We start from the raw sequence: 25,212 nt of genomic DNA on the forward strand, positions 1-25,212 counted from the left end.
CCAAGCAGTTTCACATACATCTCTATCTGCTCCAGATTTATAAAGTCATGGGAAAAAGCATAACCGCAATCAAAGTATAAACACATGTGGGAGGACAGATTCTATGAACAGACTCCAGTTGTCTTACAGCAGCAGTTCACTTGGTTCTCTAGGCAAACCCACAAGCTAAACTCCTGGGGTGTTAAATTTGTTTGATTAAAAATAATTTCTGCATTTTGCACTCACCTGGATCTCTTGGGGAAAACAAACAAACAACATTCCTTACAGCAAAACTGCAAAAAAACTGCCTTATCTAACATTCTAAATTACTGCCTTGCTTTACCTAAGTTTATGAATATCCCACACATCTGCAATACCCTGAAAACTTCACTGAGATGAGCCCTGAACCATCACTGTACAGTAACATCAGAACAGAGAGAAAAGCTCAGCTAGGATACTCAAGAACTGCTGGTTTGCTAAAATCAACAGTAGCTGCTTACAAAAATATCATTTTCTGTCCTGCTTTCCTCCCACTGTTGTTTCACTTCCTGTTTCTCTTCTTGCCCTTCAGTAACAAACATAGCAACAGGGAAAAATTTAGCATTCCAGTTCATTTCTAAAATATCATTGGACTTTGAACAGCAATTTTTCAAATGAAGAATCAGTGAACTTACTTTCAAAATACTGTTAATCTTCAGTATCAACCACAGAATGATACTTCAGATGTCAGTTTTATCATCTTCCTGAGTTGGAAGGGACCCTTAAAGGCCATCTAGTCCAATACCTCTGCAATGAACAGGGACATATCTACTAGACCAGGTGCTCAGAGCCCTGTCCATCCTGACCCTGAGTGTGTTCAGGGATGGAGTGCCCAACACCTCTTCTGGGCAACCTGTGCCAGTGCCCCACCACCCTTATGATGAAGAACTGCTTCCTTATATCCAGTCTAAATCTCCCCTCTTTTACTTTGAAATCATTTATTTCCCCTTGTGCTATCACAGCAGACCCTGCGAAAGTCCCTTTCTTTCTTACAGCCCCCCTTTAGATACTGAGAGGCCACTAGAAGGTCTCCCCGGAGCCTTCCCTTCTCCATACTGAACAGCCCTAGCTCTCTCAGCCTAGGTACTAGAATCTGTGGAAAGGTGCCTACATGGGCAACACAGAGAAGCTGTGAAAAGGTCCCTTTCATTTTAAGTCTCACAGAATGTTATGTAAACATGCAAAGAATCACCTGTATCATCACAGTCTTTCAAGTACTCAGGAAGTCAATGTAAAATGGCAATTATCTTTCCTAACTAATTATCTGTCCTAAGTTTTCTAACTAAAATATTCACAGTTACAGAATATTTTTGAGCTTTCTAGTGGAATTCACATTCATAAAATGAAAATATTTTCAAATGAATTCTGTAGGTCTGATGTCCTAATCTAAAATTCAACAGAAAAGCCAAAAAAAAAAAAAAAAAACCCAGACAAAAAAAACAAAACAGAAATACCACACCTCCTCCTCTTCCTCCTCCTCAAAAAAACAAAAACAAAAACCATTAAAAAAAGCCCCAACCTTTAGGGATCATCAATAGCCCAGTCACTTTGAAAACATTTTCAGAACTTTTTTTTCTTGTGGCCCCTACTCAAAGATCTTTTTCAAGTTAATTTACAATACCCTCTACCTACATCCAAATCAATCAGTTAATCAATCAAACAAGAAATCCCCAAGGGAAAAATCAAATGCCCTCATATCTAGGTTGTTTAATATTGGTGTTGAAAATGTATCATCTGGTATCTGTAAACAAACAGTTCTGACTTTTATAATCACTGTCTAAAATCTAAGGGTTCCTTCTACTGGCTAAATGCTTAATGCAGCTACAGGTATGCAAATGTCCAACACTGCACTGATCTAAAGCTGCATGAAAAAATCCCACTTTCAAGATACAAACCCACTAAATTAAAAAGCTTAAGAGAAAAAAAGCAAACATGAACCCATTAAAAAACAAAGCACTAGCCAGTCTGGCGTGCATAATATACATTTCTCCTTGTAGATCATATAGTAAGTGCATTATTATAAAGTATAAAAATAAAACTGTGTGAATTTCATGCAACCGTACGTAGTGTGGCTCAAGCAATACTGAGGTGTTCCCCTTGTTTCTGTGAAGCAAGCAGACAGTAGTAAACTGCAGGGTGGTAATTGTGCTGTGGTCATTTGAATTCTTCCACAGAGATATAGAAACCTCACAACAGTGAGACATTAAACATACTGATAACTGTCCTGTGACGAATTTTTTTAATTTCTTTGTGCATGTCTAGAGTACCAAACATTTTTTTTCTAATCCTTTACTAGAACTCCTTCTTCACAAATCACTCCAAAAGAGGTGTTTTCTGCTCAGATCACATACAATAGTTCATTAGGTATAAGCAGATGAAGGTAGTTCATTACATTATAAAACTGACCTCATCATTATGAAGCATATGTAATACAAAGTTAAGATTCCAGTTAAGCAACACCACACAATAACCTTTCATATTTGTATAAGATGATCAACTAGAAGCTATGGAATTGTAAGTACTGAACTGTACACAGGCACCTTGCTATTCCATACCTATGGTTCTCTTTTGAAACATTCCATCTCTGTGTCTGGGTGACTTTCAGCCATTTCATCTATTCAGCTGCTGGGTTACCACTTCTCGGTACATGATAGAAATATATATCAGCAGAAGACAAATGACAAAGAAATCATCTAAGAACCCTAGAATTCCAAAAAGAGCTTCAGGAAGAAAATCCAGAGGTGATGCTAGGTAGAGAAAGGCTCCAAACAAACAGAGAAATATTCTGATGCGAAACATCCAGAAAAGGCCTCCAACAGAAAACATCTCCCTGAATGCATGCCGGAGTAGAGTGGGCAGATCCATAATTCTTTCCATAATCTAGGAATAAACAAGCCAAGAGTTAACATTTTGCTTTAGCAATAGGTTCAGGCTAAACAGTTTTTTTTTTTTCAGTGTGAAGTTTCAATTATTGCATTACAGCTTTGGTATCTGTTCATTTATAAAAACAATGACAAAACTCTCTAGATTTAGTTTTGCTGGGTTATAAGTCAGAGTTACAATATTTATGTTTTCAAGCAACATTCAGACACTGTACTGCTCTATAAAGTAAAACACACATTGAACTTATCACTAAGTACATTATCTATTGAGAAATGAAAGCAGTGGAGGAAAACAAACTACAGGGAAATTAGAAACAGCAAGCAGAATAACTCAAGTTTTGATCAGAAGGGAAGAAAACTACAGATTTATAGAAGAAGAGTAGTTAAAGAGACTGCATTTCTTCAGAAACATTACAGTCCTATCCCCATGATATACAAGCAGTGATTCTCACAAACTACCAGAGGATCAAGCTTTCAACTGGACTAAAGAACCTTTAAATGAAACCACCACTGGATCCTTCGATTTTAATTTTCACTATAGTTCTGTCCCTTATGAGGAGAGTCTGAGAGACGTGTGTCTGTTCAGCCTTGAGGAAAGAAGACTCAGAGGGGATCTGAGCCATGTCTATCAATATATAAGCATCAGGAGGCAAAGGGACAAAGGGACTCTTCTCAGCAGTGTGTGGTGATAGGATAAGGGGAAATGGCCACAAATTGAAGCAAAGGAAGCTCTGCACAAATGTGAGTGAAACTTCTCCACAGTGCAGGTAACAGAGCACTGGCACAGGCTGCCCAGAGAGGTGGTGGAATCTCCTTCTCTGGAGTTGCTCAAGACCCGCTTGGATGTCTACCTGTGCAACCTGGGCTGGGAACTGCTTTAGCAGGGGTGTTGGACTAGGTGATTTCTAGAGGTCCCTTCCAACCCTTACAACTCTGGGATTCTGTCATTCTGCAACCTTAGGAGAGAGACTGCACAAATAGGCATTTTTTGCAATGAATCAATTTCTACTGTATACAGAGCTATGATACTAAAAGGAGTTATTTCCAACTCTGAAAGGAATGTTACATGTAGTTAAAGCAACATGCTATGTATAAATAGAAAAGACATTATCTAACCCAGGTTAGTGCTTCAGCACAGACTTCTGGGATGATCTAGGAGAACTGTTTGAGTAGTACACATAAAGATCCAGAGAGGTCTGCTGAAGCCTAAATGTTAGTTTTTATCTATTTTGGATCAAAAGCATAGCTTTAGAACATAAACCAAAAATCATCTGACTGTTAATTTTTCCCCCAGCAATGTTTTGTTATTCCAAGGACTGCACCAAAAGTTATGCCTCCTTTTTATTACTCTGACCCACAGTGTCAGAGGCAGATGTTGGCAGCATGGTAGTACAGGGTGAACCTTCCCACTAATATCCCATTACATGCTGTTGTTGTGTCACAGATGGCAGTAGAGGGGCAGTCTTACACAATGCTGTCTGACATGGAAGTGCATATGAAGCAAACGTGTGTCACTGACTTCCTTCATGCAGAAAAAAGGGCACCTACTGACATTCACTGATGCTTGTGAAGGACCATGGATACCAGCCAGTAGGTGTGAGCACAGTGAGGCAGCAAGTGGTGTGTTTCAGCAGCGGTGACAGTGGCAGTGGGTCACCTCAGCTGGTTATGAGTGTGGCACACAGGCTCTTGTTCATTGCTGGGGGAAATGCACAAGGAACGGTGGTGAATGTGCTGAAAAATAGTGTTTTGTAGCTGAGAATGTGATCTATCAAATGATACTGTGCTCTCTGTATCTACTGTAGTTTCCATGGAAGTAAATAGGAGACACTACTTTCAGTGTAATTTATGTATGTGCCACCAAAGACAATTCCTCCTTACTCAGTAACATACATCCAAATCCAATGAACAGCTGAAAACAAGCAGTATATCAAAGTTACTGACATTCACACACATGCATTTCATTTCACAAGTCAAGACATGCACACAGAAGACAGACTTACAAGGTTGACTTTCTCAAGTTCATAGAATGTCAACCATGTCTCTTAGCTATTTGTATTTAAAAAAAATCCTGTTTTCTTCACTCAGAAAGAGTGTAGAAACACTCTTACAGACTATAATATAGCCCAGCAGGAAAAAAAAAATCAAACCAGCATATTGTTTGAAAGCAGAAGAAGGCACAGAGTAGATTTCAAGAAGTAAGTTAATACAAGAAAATGGAATCCAAGGCTTATTAGCAATTCTTGTACACAACAGAAATAGAAGTTTTCACAAAGAAATTACAAATAAATATATTTCAAGCTTGTAGGTCTGTCTTAATTTAACTAAATTTATTTAAATTAACCTCCCTATCTCTGAGGCATTCAAGGTCAGGTTGGGTGGAGCCCTGGGCAGCCTGATCTAGTGCATGTTCCAACTCAAGGGGGCTGGAACTGGGTGGGCTCTAAGGTCTCTCCCAACCCAAACCCAACACAGAACATGGTTCTGTGACTCTATAAATGATATAAGCATGAATTTCCTAAGACATAGATGTCCAACTTTCTGGCTTTCCTGAGCCATGCTGAGTGAAGAGGGCCACATATAAAATATATAATATAGTTATTGCATGTATGTAACAGTATTTTTAATATACATTAATTATAATATTTTGAAATATATACTCTTTTTTTTTCTCTTGCACTTTCCTTTTATCTGTATTTTAGATTTTATCATAAAACATACTGTGTTACTTTTGTGAAAAAAAGCAGCAAAAAGATGTCAGATATAGACTCTGTCGATCTAAAAATTCTGAGAAATGGTGAATAAATGCAGGTATAACAAGTGTCCTCTGTAAACTCTCCTTTAGCATGCTTGGATTACCAAATTGACACAAGGTGATTGTGCATTGCCCCCATGTGGTCAGAAAGCAGAAACACTAATCAAATACATACTGCAAAACTAAAAATTTAAAAATTTAAGAAGTCACAAAATATTATAGACTTTTTGAGATGTTTTTGAGATGTTAAAAATAACAAGATTTGTCAGCACTGCATGACACTTGATATTTCTTCCACAATGAAAGTGTTAACATATTAATTTATTTTATGAAATAACACAAGGCCATGTTTAACAATTAAACAAGACAACTTAAGCGTCAGCTTAATAACAAAAAATGTGTGTCTTCACAGGCACATGTTTTGGTAGGCTGCAACTATATTATCAGCAATTACTGATTTTTTCTTCCTAGGAAGCACAACCACATGTAATGAGTAATACACATGGGTTTTAATTTGATGTGGGATGGGCATGAGAGGTAGAGTTAGCACTGCCGTGGGCCCACCCCTCAACAGCATTCTGTTGTCACCTCTGCAGTCCATACTCAAGCTATGCATAACTGACTCATGGAAAGTATTGTCTAACATCACACAATAAATAATAAAATTTACAATCTTGTGAGGCTACGTTACTAGCTGTCCAGTTGTATGTGACCCTCGCACTGGACATGCCTATCCTAAGAAAAACCTTCATAGTCCATATGTATCACAAATAGAAAATTCAGCAGAGGAAAAAAATCATCAAAATGTTACTGTCACTGACATCCACCCAAATTTACCCCAAACTTACAGATCTGGGTTGTCCTGAGAATCTCCGATTGTAATCATTAACATCCTGTAATACTTCTATCGCACCCTGCTGGTCTTCACTGAAGAGTGGTAAAAACAATGTCACCTAGGCACAGCAGGAAGATTTTGGTACATGTTTAACTCTATTAAATGCAGATACTGGGCATTTTCAGTTAATTACATCGAACAAACTTTGTTTAGTTAACTGTTCAGTACCAAACTAAAATGAAAACTGCTAATATTTACGTGGATACAGCTTTTATGTTTTTACAGATTATTTGCCTATAACTCTTTAAAGAATATAAATGTTTTTTTGAAACTCTTAAAAATGTGCATAAGAATCTTTCCTCCAAGAGAAGTTTACTGTAGCACACCTAAATGTGTGTTTCAGAAGTGGGATAGATGATTCAGAAGATGCATTTAATTCCACAAATTAACCTAGTTTTGTTTCTTTAACTCAAAAATCATCCACAAAATGCATCCACTGAGGCCATTCTCTGTCACCTTTAGAATCACTTTGCCTTTTCACAAATGGGCAAAACTTTGCATTTCTCCCTATGGACAACCCTACCAAGATCAAGGTGAGTAACAAAAGACAGTGGTAAAAAGATAACAATAAACTTCATGTCTCTTGTAAACACAAAGAATTCATTTACATTATTGGACTAATTATCATGCAAACAAATATGAATATGCGTTAACATCTCTCTTCTTTTTCTGTTTAGGAGCTTCTGTAGAACTAACTTAAGTCTTGCATTTGAGAACATGTTCAGCTATAAAAATGTAGCTTATCATAGCAGTCAGAAAATTTTTATACTTAGATTAAAAAGATCTTCAGAAGTTCTCTCTGTACCTGCCACTATAAGTTTCCAAAACCAGCTTATGACTCTAACAGCTAATAATTTTCAACCCTCTGTTAAATTAAAAAGGGGGAAAAAAACATTACTTGGTTGTATGTTGAGCAACATTTAGTTTTATCCTAGTTTTAAAATGATTTATTTTATTACATTTCATGTCAAGATAAGTTTTGAAAAGAAAGTTTCTTTAAGTGTTCTGATATATTAAATCATCTCTTTCAAGAGATTGGACTTCTAACAGCTTTTGAGAGTGTAATGCAAGGGATGATCCTGTAGGAGATTTTAAATACAGCAGTCACACTTGGAAAATAACAGCAGAAGCAGAATTACATTCAACTTCCATCACTGCTGTAATCCTTCTATGTGACTCATGTCGTTCATGTATATACATCTCCATTATACATTCTTATTGCAGTGATGCTTCACTTTTCTTACGTTATGAGAGAGGTAATGAGAGGTAGAGGTAAGAATGAATGCATAATCATGAAAGCAATCCCAACCAATGTATTTATTACTCAGAGGAAGACAGAGGAGCATCTATCTACAGGGAAACATTAAAGAAAACAATCTTTTCAAAATATCTTAATTTCTGCTTTTCCATCTTCTTTACCTCTCTCTTTACATCTCTCTCCTCACTGGCTATAATCAAGACTCATTCATTCTCTCTGGCCATACCTATTTTTCTTTCCTTTATCTGTCTTCTTATGGACCTGCTAATTCACAGTTTGAAAACAGGATATAATGTATGGGCAATGCCACCAAGCATGCTAGTAACTTCTAATGCATTATATAACTCTGTAGTGCTTCCATTGTTAAAACACTAAGATACTTCTGCTGAAACAGAATGAGACTCAAAGACTGAGTGTTAGTGAATTGTAAGGACATATTTCAAACTAACAATGTAAGTAAATTGTGCAGGAAGTAAATTAATAATGCTTGTTCTACAAAGCTCAAATTAATAAAACTAAAAAACAGGAACAAAATAAGAAATTGACATAGTTTTACTTGTGTTTTGTTTGGCAGGGATAACAGGAAAGGAGCGGATATTTCTTAGAAACCGATAATATTTTAACTACTGGAAGCTTTCCAGACCAGCCAGGTCTTTCAGATACAAGTTCTGATTTGTTATACATCCCAAACACAAAGCAGGGAAGAATCACTGCTAAGATCTTATGGTTTGCTGTTTTCCTATACCTCTTTACAGAAAAATGGGTAACCAGTGCTGTTCATTTAAATTTGAGTTTTTCCCAATTTGTGTTTTTCTCACACTTCTTACTTATTTGCAAAAGCAAAACATTAAAAAGACAAAAAAAAACAATGCCCACCATCTACATCTCAAATATCCATATAGTTTCAGCTTCCCAGATTCCTTCTGTCAGCCTTAATAAGGCAGCTCAAATAAAAATACCATTTTTTGGTAAACCTTACTAGGTTGCTAAACCACAAGGGCCATGTTTACTCAAAATATTACCGTTTGTCTGCAAATTGGACAACGGATGGCACCAAGCCATGATCCATATCTCCAGTATGCAATAATGCAGGAACCTGGCAAACATAAATTACAGATATTTCGGAGTTAAAAACATTACTACATGAAATAACATGTTAAGCATCAGCAAAACAACAAGGATGTGTGATTTTATATACAGTGCTCACTGAAGATACCAAGAACAGATGTGTTCAAATTCACCACTATTAATCAGAAAAAATCCTGAACAGGTTTCAATATCACTAATTTTAAGATATTATTTCTTGAAAAGACAGAAAATGTCTTAACTATTAATTCAGGAAACAAATAATTAAAAATGTTAAGAGTTGAAAAGTTAGAAATGATAGAAATATCAAGAGATATAAAATTCATCTTGAAAACTTGGCTTTATTATCAAAGCTTTAATGAGTGAAAAAAAAGTATGAAAATATATTTTCTCTTACAGTTTTCCAGATTTGTAATCTTTTTCTACAACAAAGCATTATATATACCATAAAAATAAACAAGTGCAGTGAGATAATCCTATTGGGAGAACTGAGAGAGGGGAAGCAAAATCCTACATAGAAGTTTTATATGCTTATTTATCAATTTGAACAACTAGGCATCAAAGACAAGCAAATATTTTAAGCATTTTAAGCTACTGGTAGTTTTCCAGGACTTCTACAAAACAAAGAAACAAACAAAATCCTCTGTAATGATAACTCCAAGCAGATTTTTTTTATTCTAAGTCAGCATTTAAAATTTTAACTTTCAAAGTGTATTTCAACTTCTCCTGTTTTTCAATGCCAGGAAATAAATGATACTCTCAGTCCATAATGCTTTTATGTGTTCAATTTCTGATAGCATGGAAAAAATTCCAGCACATTCTGAAAGTAACTATTTATTAATATTCGCTTTATCAGCAAACTATATGAAAAGTATTCCTAGCATAGATGTGAAGATAAGTAGTTAAAATCTAGCAAAGCTTTCCATTAGGGTGACAGTACCACTACCAGAGGTTTCTACTTCTGTTCTGGTTTTATCTCTGGGAGTAGGTGGTTTTCCAACTTACCACAGAAGAGATGTCCACAGTTTGTTTCTATAGGAAATGTAGCTTGTTGCAAACAGACAGGACAAGACATGTCTGTGTAGAAGCGATGTCTGTCACCAGTAGAAGCATCCTGCTGGGACAGTAGAGAAATAGAAAATAGTTACTAGAGATGCTACTTTTTATATAAGAACTTTACTGAACTTATATCAAACTGTACTAAGGTCCAGACTGAGTTTCTAAATAGCTTTGTCCCAAGTCAGGTACCTGAATTGCACTGCTCACCAACTCCAGAATGTAGGGTTCTCAAGCCCAAACACTGACACCAGCTTGTGTATGTCACTTCTATGAACTGTTTCTTCTTCCCTATTTAGCCAGATTTTCCATCTACATAAATATACATTCTTGTAAAAAATCTGTCACTGTTTCAAGAATGATTAAAGACTCTCCTGAACACTCTCCAAAGAGTATGGCTTTTCTCATTCTAGGTTCGGGACTCAAGAATTGCTAACAATGTGGCTATGCATTAGCCTATCCACATCAGAATTGTGAGCAAACTCTGTTGCCTGGCTCTGACTTCTGTACCATTGTTCTGCTATACAATTTATCATTTTAAACAACTAACCATTCTCCTGTGGCAGCAAGCTGTTCTTCAGATTTCCTTTCCTTTACCACCAAATTCCCAGAAACACTGCATGAAGCACACAACATACCCTTACATACTCCACTTTGTGGCAATGCTAGTTTGAAAAAACCAGTTACATCCTGTAATGACTTGACTTAACTATAAAAAAAACCCAAAAACCCTACATCGCCTCATTGTGTGACCAATTCTAAGGTTGCCTGTGCACAGTAAATAACGTTCAAAGATTCTCAGAAAAGCTTTTTCCAGAACCTTGGAGACAAGCCTACACTACCTCAAACCAGGTAGAGAATGATTCCAATGCTTAGTAAACCACCTGCTCAGTTTGAAGCTGCTGTCGAAGTGCTCGTACTAGCTCTTGATTTTCTGGATGTATGTTCTGATGTTCATTTCTGTGAACGGAAATACAAGCAATAAGAAAAACAAATATTGTGAACGAATCCTGAAAAATAGCTAACAGAAAAAATGAAAATTAAACAAAGGGGAAAAATAATTATTTCCTGCAATAAAGCATTTTAAAGGAAGTGCAAATAATAAAGGAAACAGGACAATTATTGCAGATCCTAAAGTAACTGGCCAGCAAGGTGGACAGCAGTAAAATTTTTCTAAGTTTCCACAGTCACTAAATGATACTAAAACTACACTTTGATCTGAAAAAAATAATCCATCAGCCTGAAAAAAAATCAAGCTGCTTGAAAGATTTAATATTCATCATGTAAAAAAAAAAAAAGTGTCTCGATGCCTCATTTCTGTGTTATTGGTTTACTTGTAAATTCAATTTTTTTTCCCCCTCACCACATATGTTATGATGGACTAAAACATCTGAACTATTTCAGATTCATCTGCTGCATGAAAGATTAATCTACATTTACATAAGAAGAGTAGGCAAATTTGCTTTAGAATGTTGACTTTATGTAACTATCAGCAGATTGGATATAAAAAGAAATCTCTGCAGACTCTCCTGGCAAGAAAACTACAGGTTAGAAATATCAAGATAAAGAGGAATCTAAGGGAAGAAAGGAGGCTGGATATATTAAAATTCAAAGGCACAACAGGAACAGGATTGGAATTATAAGTGATGCTGACAACAGTAAGAGGTGTTGAATTACAATAAATACAAGTCAACAACATGTTCAAAACTGTAGATTTCTGTGTTTTATTTATCCATGTGGGTTTAACTGATGATGCACTATGCTCAGCACTGTAGAAGTCTCAGATGGATTGTGTCTTCCATTTTGAGCAAAATGCATAAAATGATGAAGATAAGTTGGAGGAAGTTCAGAAGAGAGTGATAAGACTGATACTGCCAACATTTGTAAAATGCTAGAGAAGAACAGAAGAAATGAAACCTTGTATAGGAAACTGTTTATGGAGAAGAGGTGGGATAAATCTTTCAATCTAATAAATATGAGTAATAATTTTCCACAGTTATCTGAATGTTGGTGGTAAATAATTTCAAACAACTAAGTGACTTCAGTCTGATATTACATACTATCTTCAACATGTGAGAGTGTTTGTAGAGGCACAGAGGTAGAGCATCTGTCACTTAAGCATAAGATGCTTCAGTAACAGAACACTACACACTTCAGAAGGGGATAGGCAGAGTTCAAGACACATCCCAATCATAGCTTCTGTTCTGCTGTTAGTGCAATAAAATAAATTGGAATGAATAAGAAACAGTATGGTTCTATGGAACTATAGAGATTTGCCTAGCTAAACACAAGACAGAAAGAAACAAGGTTAGAAGTAAACTATTTTCCTCATTTTTGAGTTTTAGCATCCTTTAACCTCTAGAAAGAAATCTCAAAACATGACAAGACCATACTATGTTTTACAAAGGGCCCCACAAAACTCTCATCACCAGGAGGAAGGCTGCCTATTCATTCAGTGTGAGCTGCCATGCAAGGGAAGTGGGGGGCAGTATGTACCCAGACTGGTATATCACCATCCTTGTTTTTTCACTGTTGTTATTTTTTTCTCCAAGGATCAGGACCTGACTTCTGCTGAAAGTACTAACTTATTTTTATGTCAAACCTCAAATGCTCATTTGCAATTTGAAAATTTCTACACATATAAAAGATGGTACTAAAAAATCAGGCTGCATTTTATCTAAATGAACAATTCTAAACATACAAGGGTTCATCATGCTTCTTTGAATTTCCTGTTGTAAAAAAAGGAAATAAAAAAGGAAATGTAAAAAAGGACAGTAGCAATATCCTCTAACAATTCTTTTTATATTCTACTTTTGCCTCCCCCTTGATTTACTGGAACATACATTTCAGGCTCTTTTTGCAAGGGCATGTTGAGACAGGACAAGGTGTTAACGGCTTTAAACTAAAAGGGGGGAGATTTAGGATAAATGCTGGGAAGGAATTCTTTACTGCAAGGATGGCGAAGCAGGGCTGCCAGAGAAGCTGTGGGTGCCCCATTCCTGGAGATGCTCAAGGTGACATGGTTTTATGATTTTTGTTACTGGTATTCCATAACTTAACATCATGTAGCGCACTGAGAGTTAAAGAGTTAATGCCCCAGCTCTAAGGATCATCGATAGCTCCAGTACATCTGTCTCAGAAGAACTATGTTCCCCAGAGGACTTTGATTTACTCTGCATTTTTCTGTTTTCTGCTCAGAGGGAAAGATAAAAACTATTTGCATGTCACGAGACACAGGCTCTTTCTTTTTGGACTGACCCAGCAGCGGGTGCTCGCTGCCATCCTGCCTTCAGTGTGTAGCATAAGGCCTTCAGTTCACGGACACTTTCATTTCATTTGATTTATTAGCTTCAATTCAAATTATATTGTGTTATTTTGCATTCCAGTATCTCATTTAGTAAATTAGCTTTCCTCCTCAGATTGCTGCTGTTTTGTTTTTATGCCCATCTCCCTTTTCCTTTTCCCCTTTCCCCCTTTCCCTCCCCTGTGGGTCTGTGGGTCCTCTGACCCAATCATCACGGAACTGGGCCAAACCAGCCCTTAAACCATTGACACAAGGCCAGGTTGGATGGGGCGCAGGGCAGACTAAGCTGGTGCGGGGCAGCCCTACCCACCACAGGGGGCAGGAACTGTGTCATCTTTAAGGTCTCTTCAAATCCAAAACATTCTCTGGTTCTGTGACTCCATGCTGGCTACTTTCTCTTCTCTGGTAGTTTTTATTAAGTTCCTAAAACTATACTCATTCTCCTAAGCCTTCCTTCACGTTTTTGTGTTCAGAACCTATTTCTACCCATTGGTGGCAAAGACAATGGAGCAACGAACGCAGTATAGGAAACACAAAGATAACACAGGGCAAATAAGAAAATCCACCTTTTCTCTCCTATCTCTCCTCCATTGCTAAATATTATTGCACTTCATGTATTGTTTGGTTTTTATACTGTACAGGTTTTGAAGAGACAATACGAAGAATTTTGGGGAAAAACACTGCTTAATACAGACAACTCTCAAAGGTTCCAGACGGCAAATTGCAAACCTAAGGCTGACAGGGCCTCTGACAGTCAGTTTTATTTTGCAGAAATAAACTAGTTTACAGACTTTTTAAAGTATCGTAACTTTTTGCTTGAATTTGCCATTCTAGAAAATATACCATCAGGGCATGTACCAGGATCCACAGACAATCTGATGCACAGGTTCAAAGTAACCAACCCTCTTTCCCCACCCTGCGTAACCCTCCATCATCAAGGTGTCATTTTCCTGAACACTAATCCTAAGTAAACTTCTACTGTCCTTGCCCACTGCTGACCAACCTTATTTTGCACACTTTTTTTTGTTCTCAACTTACCTTCCACTATATACAGTAAACACTTTAATTTTTGAACATTAACTAAAAACTTCAAGTCATGTGTCCTAAAAATAACATAGGAGATAACAAAAACACAAGGGATGAGAGGACTCCTGAGGGAAGAAAATCATTATTATGTGTTTAAACAACTGAAACAGCCTCAGCAGGAAAAGCAACCTGACGTGTGTTAATTTCTTTATAGTTTCTGGTTGTGAACAACAGCACTGCCCCGCATTTTAACTAAGCTTTTCAGCTCCTGGTGTCTTTCGTGGCATGCTCTCAAACACACCCTATCTTACTAAATCTTCTCACATGGACAGGTTTTCCTTGTTAAGTTCCATAATGCCAATGCATCACTAACATTCAGTTCTCTCACCTGTTAAAATCATTTCTGTATTCATAACTCATCAGAAATGCATTAAAAAAAAACAAACAGAATAAAATCAATAAAAAGCCAGTCTGAAGCTTGGCTTTATTTTTCCTAAAACACATTTTGTTAGGTTGCAAGGAAAAAGGAAAAACTCTGGAACTACAAATAATGTTTGATTACTTGACCTTTAAAGTTCTTTCATTCTGAACTTAGACTTTTCTTTCACAGAAAACATACTAAAATGCATTGTTTTCCAAACATGCTCATACATAAGCAAATCAGACCATTTATTTATGAGAATTCAAATAGATGTGCACTGAAGAATTATACTTATTTAACTTTAGTGGAGTAAATAAATCTCTACTTAGTAATGAAATACAACTTAGTAATGGAATACAACCAGTTTATGAATTTAGTTATTTTTAGTAATAAAGAATGATGAACATTTGAAAGTGCTATATTTGAGTTCTGAGAAATTCATCATTTAATTCTAACCTTGAATTCAATTATAAACCCAGCTGAGAAAGTAGTTAAACAGAGTAAATAATCAAATAATCATTTCCTTCAAGTCAGAAAATAAGTGTTGTATATTTATCAATTTGTTGAGAAAGTCAGAATTTGACAAACCCAAGTACGTTGATCAATTCCTATCAACATATTCTCACCTTAAAAGCGTATATATCAGAGCAGCAATGAAAGTGAAACTGAGCACAACTGCCACCAGTACCTGGTCACTTATTCCTTCTATAAGTGAATCATTATCTAGCTTCAAACTCTGAACTTCTGCCTGGTGACTGGCCATCACAGCTCTAAAATGCAAAAAGAAATATATATGTACACTGAATATCTAGAGATACACGCACGCATACGCACATACATTATTAAAAAGTTAGAAGTAATACATATGCATATATCTATTCACACAAATTCTCGAAGAAAAAGATCAACTACTGTGAAAAAATGGCAAAAGAAGATAAAATATGCATTTTACCTAATAAAGCTTGCAGCAAAGAACTACAAAACATTTGTTTCGTGCAGCAGTAAGCAAGTCTTAAATAACGGCATTACAATCTTAAGGTTTTTTTTTAAACATCAGCCAAATACCTTACCTGTAAACCTTTACCAAATATCCTTAGTAAGGACAGGACATCCTACTGCATTTAACATAATCTCAGGACAACATGTTTATAAAAAGTGTGATTCTACATTTTCAAGAATTTTTGCTATTGCATAGCATGTGACTGCTGCTAAGGAAAGATAATGTAGTAGAATATTAAACGTTCATCTGGATACACATAAAATATCTGACAAATTCTGTATTTTATCTAGTTCTATACCTTAACATCCTTCAGCATGGGGAAAGCTTGAAAGCAAAACGGTATTTTCAGACTACCCTGGTCAGACTTTATATTCATTTTGCATATACAGAAATGAGAATGACTTGCCAGCACTAACATTAATTAACCTGCAGCTGGAGACACAAGCAACATGAAACAGTCTGCAACATACTTCTAAATACTCCTGCTGTAAGGCTGCCACTATTATAAGACCAGAAGAGTGAAGCGAAGTCTGCGAAAAGTGACATTTGTCACTTTTATGCTGTATTTAAGCTGTGTCCATATACAGTTGGAGTATTTTCATAAAGATTTGACATAAAACCTCAGCATCAGTCTATGAAGTCTGGGAAGACTGGTACTGTTTACTTGTTGTGGTTTTGTGGTTTTGATGCCGGTATTCCACATCAGAGCATCATGCAGCAGTGAAGGAGTTAATGCTGTGGGAGCAGCAGAGGGGCGGAGCTCCGCACCGGATGCCAGGCGGCGCTGGGTCTGGGCGCGTTGCTCTGGGCTGCCGTGGAGGTTCAGCACGTGTGCTTCCCCTGCAGGTCCTCCTTAACGTAAGCTCATAGCTTTTGGTTTGGAAATTTTTATCTCTCTCTCAATTGTTCAATTTTATTAGATTTAGTAAAGTTACCGTTCCTTCTCAGATCGTGCCGTTGTTTTCTTGTAGACCCATCTCTTCCCGTCGTTTCCCCCTCCCCCTCCCGGAGCGCGGCTCTGCTCGGGCGGCCGCGCGGCCACTGACGCAGTTTCTTTTTCTCTCCCCTCTCCCTTCTCGGTTTCCTTTGGGTCACTGTCACGGACAACACCGTGACATTACTTCACTTTCTGTTCTTGTGAGGATGCCTTAAGCCTGCAAGCTTTTATCAGTGTATCTCTCTAGTTCACAGCTCATATGTCATTGTCAAATTTGAAAATTGCTGTCTAGCAAATACCACTACAAAAGACATCACCTAGCTCTGAATTAAGTGGAAAAATGAAGGCGGAATACAAGTTATAGGGATTTTAGTGCGCAACTCTAATGCTCAACCCTGACAAAATTTCAACACGCCAGTCTACAGCTAACATAAAATGTCATCTTTTCCATAAGATGACTGCTTTTGCTCTCCAGGCCTATTCTTAAGTGAGCCATGGAGCTTTCTCCAAGCTTTGCTACATTTGTGGGAACCAGATACATAGCAGTAAGACAAGAGAAACTAGTATATTCTAACGTTTCTATAAAAGGGGTAAATGGTATAATTAAGTACCAAAACATGGAGAACAAAGGGTAGATTCTTTTCATGGTTATTTTGTTTTTGGACTTCCACTGTGGCAAACAAAAAGAAATAATGAAGCATATATGAAATTAAACAATCAACAACATTTTTCTAATGTGTGTCTCACCCTGAACTGCAACACACACAACTTCTCACATGCAATAGTCACAGTCTAAATACTAACATGCCAACTAACATTTGGAAACAGTAACCTTTCCTAAACACAGAACACCAAAGATTCATGAAGAGCCATGTCTGAAATAAGTCAGTATTGACAAAGATATCACACACACTAATGAACAGAAGACCAGATTATCTGTAGAAAGGTCTTACACAGAAACAACAGCTGTCACAGAGAGCTACAGCATTTTGCTGTATACTTATTACACAATTATACAGCTTTACTTAAAGCTACAACACTAAGGTGTTGTGAAAATCTTCTGAGCATAAGTTCCTGGCATAATGGTTATGGCTACCCAGCTCAACACTCTCAGACAGTGCTCCTTCTTCTCATCATCAGCCTGGAAGTTTTCCTCTCTTACAATAATCATTCTTGGACATTCATTTTTAACAACTGCATCTCAAGTCAGAGTGTCGCTATTTTCAGCTCTTACATTTTCTCTCCTCGATACCACCATCTCAGCACTAACTTTTATTACAATGTCACACTGTCATTCCTGGGTTGATTGGTCCATAAACCTGCAGAAATAAATGGTGAGGAACTGGTCCACAGTTCTGTAACAGTTCTGTCAGAACAGACTGATGTGCTAGCAATAGCTGCATCCTATTAATTTCTAAGCAGTTTTTAAAAAATGCACACTGTAGCAGTGAGAAACACACTTTCTGTGTGAAAAATGAAAAATGCTTTCCAAGCTCAGCTTTAATTTTCTGTGTGAGTACGCAAAAAACAAAACAACAACAGTCCCAAAGAGAACAGTACTGAAATCAACTATTCGAAAATTGTCTGACCAAAGGAGGAAGGAATTTTCTGATCTCAAGTCTGTTTATAACATTTTCCAAGAAAATAAACAGAACTGCAAGCTTGTAGTTTACATTTCCTCAAGTGCAACCACAATAGCACACAAATATATTCATGGTGCTCTGAATGCATAATAGTCCTCCAACTTCTGCTACAGAATTTGGCCTTCCAGTGCAAGGGACAGGCAACAGCATGGTCTTTCAGACAGTACAACTGAAGAACTGAACAGGCTTAGCTCATTAAGACTTAGCATTAAGTGAGGTAATGAAGTTGACCTTGGTGATAACCCGCACTGACAAGGACTAAGTGTATCTCAGGGAAGACTTCTACAACCAGAAACTAGCAAAAGATATTTAATCTCTTAAAAATATTATACAGTAATAATTGGATGTCATACAACAGAAACTTGATGTGACTTCTATAAAATCATCTTCTGCAACCTCTTTAACTATCCATCCTATCTAGATGATTATGCAAAAATAACCACCTTTTCAGACTGGTCTTTGAGACCATAAACATTAAATAATTTTAAAGTTCATTATTAGTCTCTGTAGATTTCTACTAATTTTTGTTCAATTATTACAAAAAATATGTCAGAGTTTTAATGCTGGGCTTCTATTCCTATATATAAAAAACTAGTTCTAGTCTATGCTAGCTTTTTAAGAAAAGTTCTAAAAAAACAATCATTTCAGTTAAAAAAGTGAGTAGTAAGAAACAGATTAAATTCTAAGAGTTGATCTCTGCTTATAGGTTGCAAAGTTTAAAAATCCAACAAAAACTTATGTGTCTTTTTGCACAGTTAAAAAAGACAAGAACATCTTATTTTCAGCTCATCTTCAAGCTACTAGCACTTACATAAGGCAAAATAGCTCAACTGCCAGCAAGAAAAAAAAAAACAAAACAAACAAGCAGCTTTACTGCTCCTTTCCTTGACCAAACCAAGTAACAGCTGGACTTTGCAGCTCAGCAATTAGATTTATACATGATTTGGGATTCTGTATGCTGCAGAATGTAAACAACCGCAAACATTCAGCTGGTCATGGAATACTTCAAAGCAGAAAGGGATGAAATTTATACTGGTAAGAAACATCTCACACTACACCCCTGAACACATAATAGCTTTGCTTTTCCTGAGTTTTGCTGAGACAGATTACAGACACAAAACAAAACTGATTTGTTTATATTTCAAATAACAATCTTCCCACTTCATGGGAAGTATGGGGAATAATTAGAACTTCGTATGAAAAAACAAAACAAAAACAAAAATAAACAAACAAAAAAACCCAAAAAGAGGACTGCAAGAAGTAACATCACATTTACATCAATCTTATTCCTGAAAACTAATATGGATAACACTAAAATATGAGGGCATGAAGACCCACGCTACTGTGGATATACCACTTTTTCCTTATGACATTAGTAAAGAACACTTTTGATGTTAATATATCCAGCATATTATGTTAATATATCCATATATAATGTTAAAATATACAGCACAGCTAAAGCAACAGCCATGCCATAATTCACGAACAAATTAAAATCAACTTTGCCATGATGTATTAAACACTTGCTGCTAGCTACCCAAAGTCAGAATATCCCCATAACTACCCATAAGACTTGGATTTTCCAAGTTTAATGAGGAACCATATGCTGATATACTCTTGGAAAGAGAGAGATCTTAGGATTCACCACCAAAGGAAGACAAAAGCCTAGGGAAGAAAGAAGCTCTCCTCACCTCAGAGAAATAAACAATAACAGAGATGTAACACTGCTGTTGTGAAGTACTGATTAGTAAGCAAGAGCAACACTGACTTTGAGATTAAGTTGCAATTTGCTCAGCAGCTGAAAAATTTGCTTAATAACAACATCCTTTCAGGGATGGGCTGGGAGGCAACTAAGGAAGAATAACCATTCTACTTGAGTTATACTTGTGCAATTTTCATTTTGTTGCAGCAACCCTCAGTGCTCAAAAAGATTAAGACAGTGGTGAGAGCTAGAGTGCAAGCTGGAACTTACAATACATTTTGCTTGATGTCTTCTACTAGCAGAACCATTACCTCCTTTCCTTAAAAGTGTTTCTTACTTTGGAGAGGCTAGGAATTCTCTAGGACAAACTAAATCCTAACCAGGAAAATACTACTCAGAAAGGCAGGCTTATAAAACCGTAGAATTCAGATGTACAAACTACTCCCGCAATCTCATTTTTTTAAACACCAAGTTCTAACTCCTAAACTAAGTCCTCAACATTTTCTTCCATGGTAAAAGGAAACAATATAAATTGATTTTATTTGTGTAAGCAGGTTTCTCTTATGTGACCTGCTTTAGATTACAGACATCAACTTAACTACACTATAAAGAGGCAGATTTATTCTGTAGCAGCCCCTTTCCAGATGTATATTCACTTCTATTGAAATACTTAAGGCATGATTTCAGAGCTTTTAGTTTCACCAAAGAGAAGATTCCCCCCAAAAAGGAAAACTATCAAATGATGAGTAATAAATGAGACCTTTCTTGTTGGAAGTTAATCTATTTTCTAATTTGTGGTATTAGTGGTCCTGAACAATTGGTGAAGGACCAATGAAAAATATTTACATGTGGGACATGACACCACTGTGTGGTTCAGAATGGAACTTTTGCTAATGGATCCTACAGTTACTTTCAATCTCCTTCATGAGGGACTGAAGGGTATGCCTAGAGTGCATTCAGAGATGATAACAATAGCATGCTTTCAGCATGTATGATGAGCAAGAGAGATGTACAAACAGCATGAGAAGTACTTCAGTTAGTGTGCTAAAGATGGGCTTTGACAGCAGTACAGACATGTATAACGTTTCAGCAGAGAAATAGGGGTAATGACAGTGGGTACACTTATGTGTCTTTTTTGACAAAGCAGGATTTATTTCATTTTTGTGATTCTTCTTATTTGCATAAAGTGCACAGCTACAGTAGTACATATCTCCATCAGTTTTAAAATCAGGAGGAAAGAAACCAAAGGGCACATTTAGTATGGGAAGCAAAACATAAAAAAATAAAGCAACATACAAATTGGCAAGATACAGACTGCGAATGTTAAAACAGACATGCTAATATTCCAGTAGGACTTCATGCACTCTATTCATAAAGCTTTATTATGAGTTAGCAGCTACTTTGGAGATAGAAATCAGAACAGCTGACTGAGCAAATTATAGCTGAATACATTTATGTGCATATATATTCACTGCAGAAAAGACAAAATAAAAGCGTCCTGCTAGATTCACTACAAAGCCATAACAGGTCAGGGCCATTTCAGCAGAGGATAACTTTAACTCAGTATAAAGATCTGCCCTGCCAACACACTTGCCTGATAGAACACCTCTCTGCAGGGCTGGCAATCAGCCGCCTCTGCATCACATTTTCCTAATTAAAAAAACAAAAAAAGAAGGAAGAAAATAGGTACTCCACTTCTCCTAATCATAGAATAGAATCATAGAAACCTCAGAGTTGGATCTCTGAAGGCCATCTAGTCCAATTCCCCTGCAATCAGCAGGGACACCACACCTAGATCAGGTTGCCAAGTTCCAGATCCAGCCTTGCCTTGAAAGTCTCCAGGGACAGAGCATCAATCACAACACTAGGTAACCTGTTCCAGTGCCTTGCCACTCTCACTGTAAAAGATTGTTTCCTTATACCTAACCTAAATCTGCCCTCTTTGAGCTTGAAGTCATTTCCCCATGTTCAATCACCACAGACTCTGCTACGGAGCCTGGCCCCTTCTTTCCTGTAGCTCCTCTGTAGATAGTGAAAAGCTGCAGTTGGATCACCTCACAGCCTCCTCTGCTCCAGGCTGAACGTAATCACACTCTGCAAGTTAGAATCACTAAAGATGCAACCCCAGAAGCATAAATAAATGCCATAAACAAAGCATAAATAAATAAAAGTGTCATTTGTTTTGCCAGGCTGAAACTGTTGATGGCTTGAAGAAGAAAACAAAGACATTGATATGTAGAGTATTCCTGTTTGAGTTGTCTGGATGGCGTACAGCCTGTGCAAAAAACAGGCTCCAAATAAGTTCTGAACTCCTCCATAAGGCCTGAACAGGTGAAGAGGTACAGGGTTATGAAGACATGGAGTGTAGAACAGAATTTATGTGCAGACTTAACTTATGTGCAGTACTTCCTTAACTTCAAAGTGACAGAGCAGCGGAACAGGCTGGAGAGGTGGTGGAGTCTCCTCTGGAGATATTCAGGCTCTATCTGGACACTTTCTTGCACATCCTGCTGCAGGGAGCCTGCTCTAGCAGGGTGTTGGTCTAGATGATCTCCAGAGCTCCCATCCACCGCTATGACAGGACCGTGTGAAAACACCTGCCTTCAGCTTGGGAAGGGAAGTGAAGCAACGTCACTTCATGATAATAATGCTTACTGAAATGTGTTAATATCAAAGAGATACCAAATGGACATTTTTATTTTCTTTAAATATGTTCCAAGAAAAGAATAAAGCCCAAGAACTCCTCACTGTAGAATGCAGTGTTTCTGCACGCAAGCACACACCTACAACGGACAGCAAGACGAGAAGCCCTGCTGAGCGTCCTTCCACCAGCACAGCACAAGCAGAGCCCAGCCCAACGCAGCGCATCTTGTTACCCCGATACGGAAAGGGGAAGCGAACTCCGCGCGCAGCCGGCCGTAGGCCGCAGCCCTCCGCCATCGTCAGCGAAGGCTGTGGGGTTGAACGCCGCCGCCAGGGCCCGCGGGGCCGTTGCCAGGGCCGCATGGGCCGTCGCCGGCCCCTACCCAGCTGCGTGCGCCCACCCGTCCCCTGGGGGCAGCACCCTCCGCGCGGCGGCCATACCTTGGCTTCGAGATCGCCGCGCTGCCCGCCGGTCGCCGACCGCCGCCCCGCCCCCCAGCAGCGGCACGGCGCAGCGAGGCGGGCACAGAGCGCAGGCGCGAGCGGGCGGTGCCGCCAGAACGCTGTGACGTGTCCGCGCCGCGGACCGGCCGGGACGGGGCAGCGGCGCACGAGGGACAGTAGTTCTCGGGGCAGCGCCCCGCCGGGCAGAGCCCCGCCATGTTCAACGTGGGGAGCCTCGAGCGAGTCGAGCTTGGCGAAAGCCTCCTTACCTGGGTGAGTGCCCGACGCGCCCGAGCCTGGGCCCCGGCCCCGGCCGCCGCCCTAGCCCTATCCCCGGCCGCCGCCCTAGCCCCAGCTCTGGCTCCAGCCCTGACTCCCGACGCCGCTTCCCTCCGTCGGCCGCGCCTCGGCCCGAGCGCTGCCGCCCCGCCTCCGGGCTCTGCCCCCGCCCTGTGCTAACAAAGGAGCCGGCGCCCCGCGGCGTCGCAACCGGCACGGAGGAGGGAGCGGGGCCTGCGGCGGGCAGATGCCCAGCTCGGTGCAGACCTGCCTGCCTGCCCGCCCGCCCGCCCGGCCTGCAGCTTTGCGTCCGTCTGGGTTTCTTCCCATATTCGTAATTAATGCTTTAGTCCTAACAGCGCAGATTGGGGAGTTCAGAGGTAACAGGCTTAGCTTAAGAATTGCCTTTTTCCCTGTGGTTGTAGGGGATGTTGGACTTGGGTCTGCAGCTGTACTGAGAGTGATTGTAACGCACCTATGATTCTGTATTTATGTGGCTGGGAAGCACTGAAGCCATTGGGTTTGCTCCCTGTGCTACCATGGGAGGGAATACCTTCTGTGAAGCTGCTGGAAGCGAGGGTTGGAATCTGCCTTCTGGTTGGGTTGTGCGAGGTCAGAGCTGAATGTGGCTACTATGGTTACAGGTTACTTGGGAACAGTAGGTTACGTGTTGCTGAAATTAAAGGAGTAGAGGAGTGGAAGTACACTTGTTAGAAGTGAGCAGGTGGCCTGGAAAGGACAGGAGGCTGAGGCAAACCCTTAACAAACCCATACAGCGTGTATGTGCAGTACCTGGCTGCACAGACCACTGCTGTATGCAGTCACAAGAGTCTTACTTCTCGTTTCCTTCCTTTGCATCCTTGCCAGTCTTTGTATTTTTTTTACAGTGGTTGGTCACATGTCCTGCTTTTGGCCCCTCTTGCTCTCTTTCTCAGATGCTGGGAATGAAAGTCCTCTTGCAGAAGAGGATTCATCGCCAGGAGAAAGAGGTCTACTGGGGTCATGGGAAGACATGACATGTATTGTCAGCATCTGTTTTCATTTGAGCTGTCAGATACATGCTTCTGGTTATCTGGCAATGAAGCAGCCATGTCTCTGAGAAAAGAATGGACTTTCGGTGCATACCTAGCTGGTGTTCACATTTCCTATGCCTTCGTAACTCCCCAGATTTCCAGGTAACCAGCAGATGAGATATTTCCTTTAAAGCATGCAGCTGCTGTACCTGAACGTGTAAGCTGCTGCAGAATTTTCTGTCAAAGAGATTGAATTTTCAATTGCTGGTCTATTAGGAGTAATGTGGAGTGTTGATCCTTCCTGTTGCGCAGTCATAGTCTAGAAAAATAGACTTGAGGAAACGCTAGCAAGGGAGAACACAGACGAAGGGAAGAAGGCAGTGGCTGCTTTCCTCCTCCCCAAAATAAATTTGACGACTGAGCATGACATAAACCAGTGGTTTATTTTTGTTTTGAAAGCCTGCCTTGTCAACACTTTCACATGTTCAGATCCAGTGGAGGCTGTCACTTGATAGAAATTAGAGTTACCAGTTCTTGTCTGTGGAGAGCAGGAGAACAACTGGGGGTCTAACCCATCAGGCTGCTCAGCATCACAGATGTGTGTTCACCTCCTGCCAGTGGGATGAGAAGGACAATCAGAAGCCAAACAAACAAAAACTTGTGGACTCATGTAAGGACAGTTAAATAGGATGGAAAGGGGAGGAAAAGTAATATAACAATGATGGAAGAATATATAGAAGAATGACGCAGTCTCTCACCAGCTGCCAATCAGGGCCCACCCAGTCTCTGAGCAGTGGCTGTCCTCCAGCTGACTCCCCTTGATTTTATTGTTCAGCACAACACCATTATG

The 25,212-nt window shown here is 39.0% G+C and overlaps 2 protein-coding genes across 8 annotated transcripts in view; one reads left to right on the plus strand and one right to left on the minus strand.

The window, feature by feature from the left end:
• Positions 1 to 1,504: 1,504 nt before the first annotated feature.
• Positions 1,505 to 23,393, minus strand: RNF170 (ring finger protein 170). Of its 6 annotated transcripts, none has more exons than XM_065740738.1 (7): positions 23,340 to 23,393; positions 15,328 to 15,471; positions 10,835 to 10,910; positions 9,900 to 10,011; positions 8,831 to 8,904; positions 6,504 to 6,608; positions 1,505 to 2,898 (listed from the first exon to the last, which is right to left on the minus strand). In XM_065740738.1, the coding sequence occupies exons 2-7, from the start codon at positions 15,462 to 15,464 to the stop codon at positions 2,629 to 2,631; spliced, it is 774 nt and encodes a 257-aa protein (XP_065596810.1). In that variant the 5' UTR covers positions 15,465 to 15,471; positions 23,340 to 23,393; the 3' UTR covers positions 1,505 to 2,628. The 6 variants fall into 6 exon arrangements, with proteins under 6 accessions (XP_065596810.1, XP_065596807.1, XP_065596805.1 ...); XM_065740735.1 differs by having other exon boundaries at positions 9,900 to 10,008; positions 23,340 to 23,360; XM_065740733.1 differs by lacking the exon at positions 23,340 to 23,393 and adding an exon at positions 22,860 to 22,881.
• The window catches only part of HOOK3 (hook microtubule tethering protein 3), an 87,403-nt gene continuing 85,443 nt past the window's right edge, over positions 23,253 to 25,212 (plus strand). For both annotated transcript variants that reach the window (XM_065740709.1, XM_065740710.1), the window contains exon 1: positions 23,253 to 23,343. In XM_065740709.1, the coding sequence (XP_065596781.1) occupies positions 23,287 to 23,343 (57 nt within the window). In that variant the 5' untranslated portion in view covers positions 23,253 to 23,286. The remainder of the gene's footprint in view (positions 23,344 to 25,212) is intronic.

The sequence above is a fragment of the Cyrtonyx montezumae genome, unplaced genomic scaffold (assembly GCF_038088225.1).
Source record: "Cyrtonyx montezumae isolate F1298 unplaced genomic scaffold, pur_monq_1.0 scaffold_29, whole genome shotgun sequence".
In the NCBI taxonomy this organism is placed as follows: Eukaryota; Metazoa; Chordata; class Aves; order Galliformes; family Odontophoridae; genus Cyrtonyx; species Cyrtonyx montezumae.

Excerpts from the sequence above, each read along its gene's own strand:
- RNF170 (XM_065740738.1), bottom strand. The coding sequence starts at position 15,464 with ATGGCCAGTCACCAGGCAGAAGTTCAGAGTTTGAAGCTAGATAATGAT. Across the intron at positions 10,911-15,327 it reads CTGATATATACGCTTTTAAG|AAATGAACATCAGAACATAC; the intron begins GTGAGAATATGT and ends TTCCGTTCACAG. Across the intron at positions 10,012-10,834 it reads AGCAGCTTCAAACTGAGCAG|CAGGATGCTTCTACTGGTGA; the intron begins GTGGTTTACTAA and ends CTACTGTCCCAG.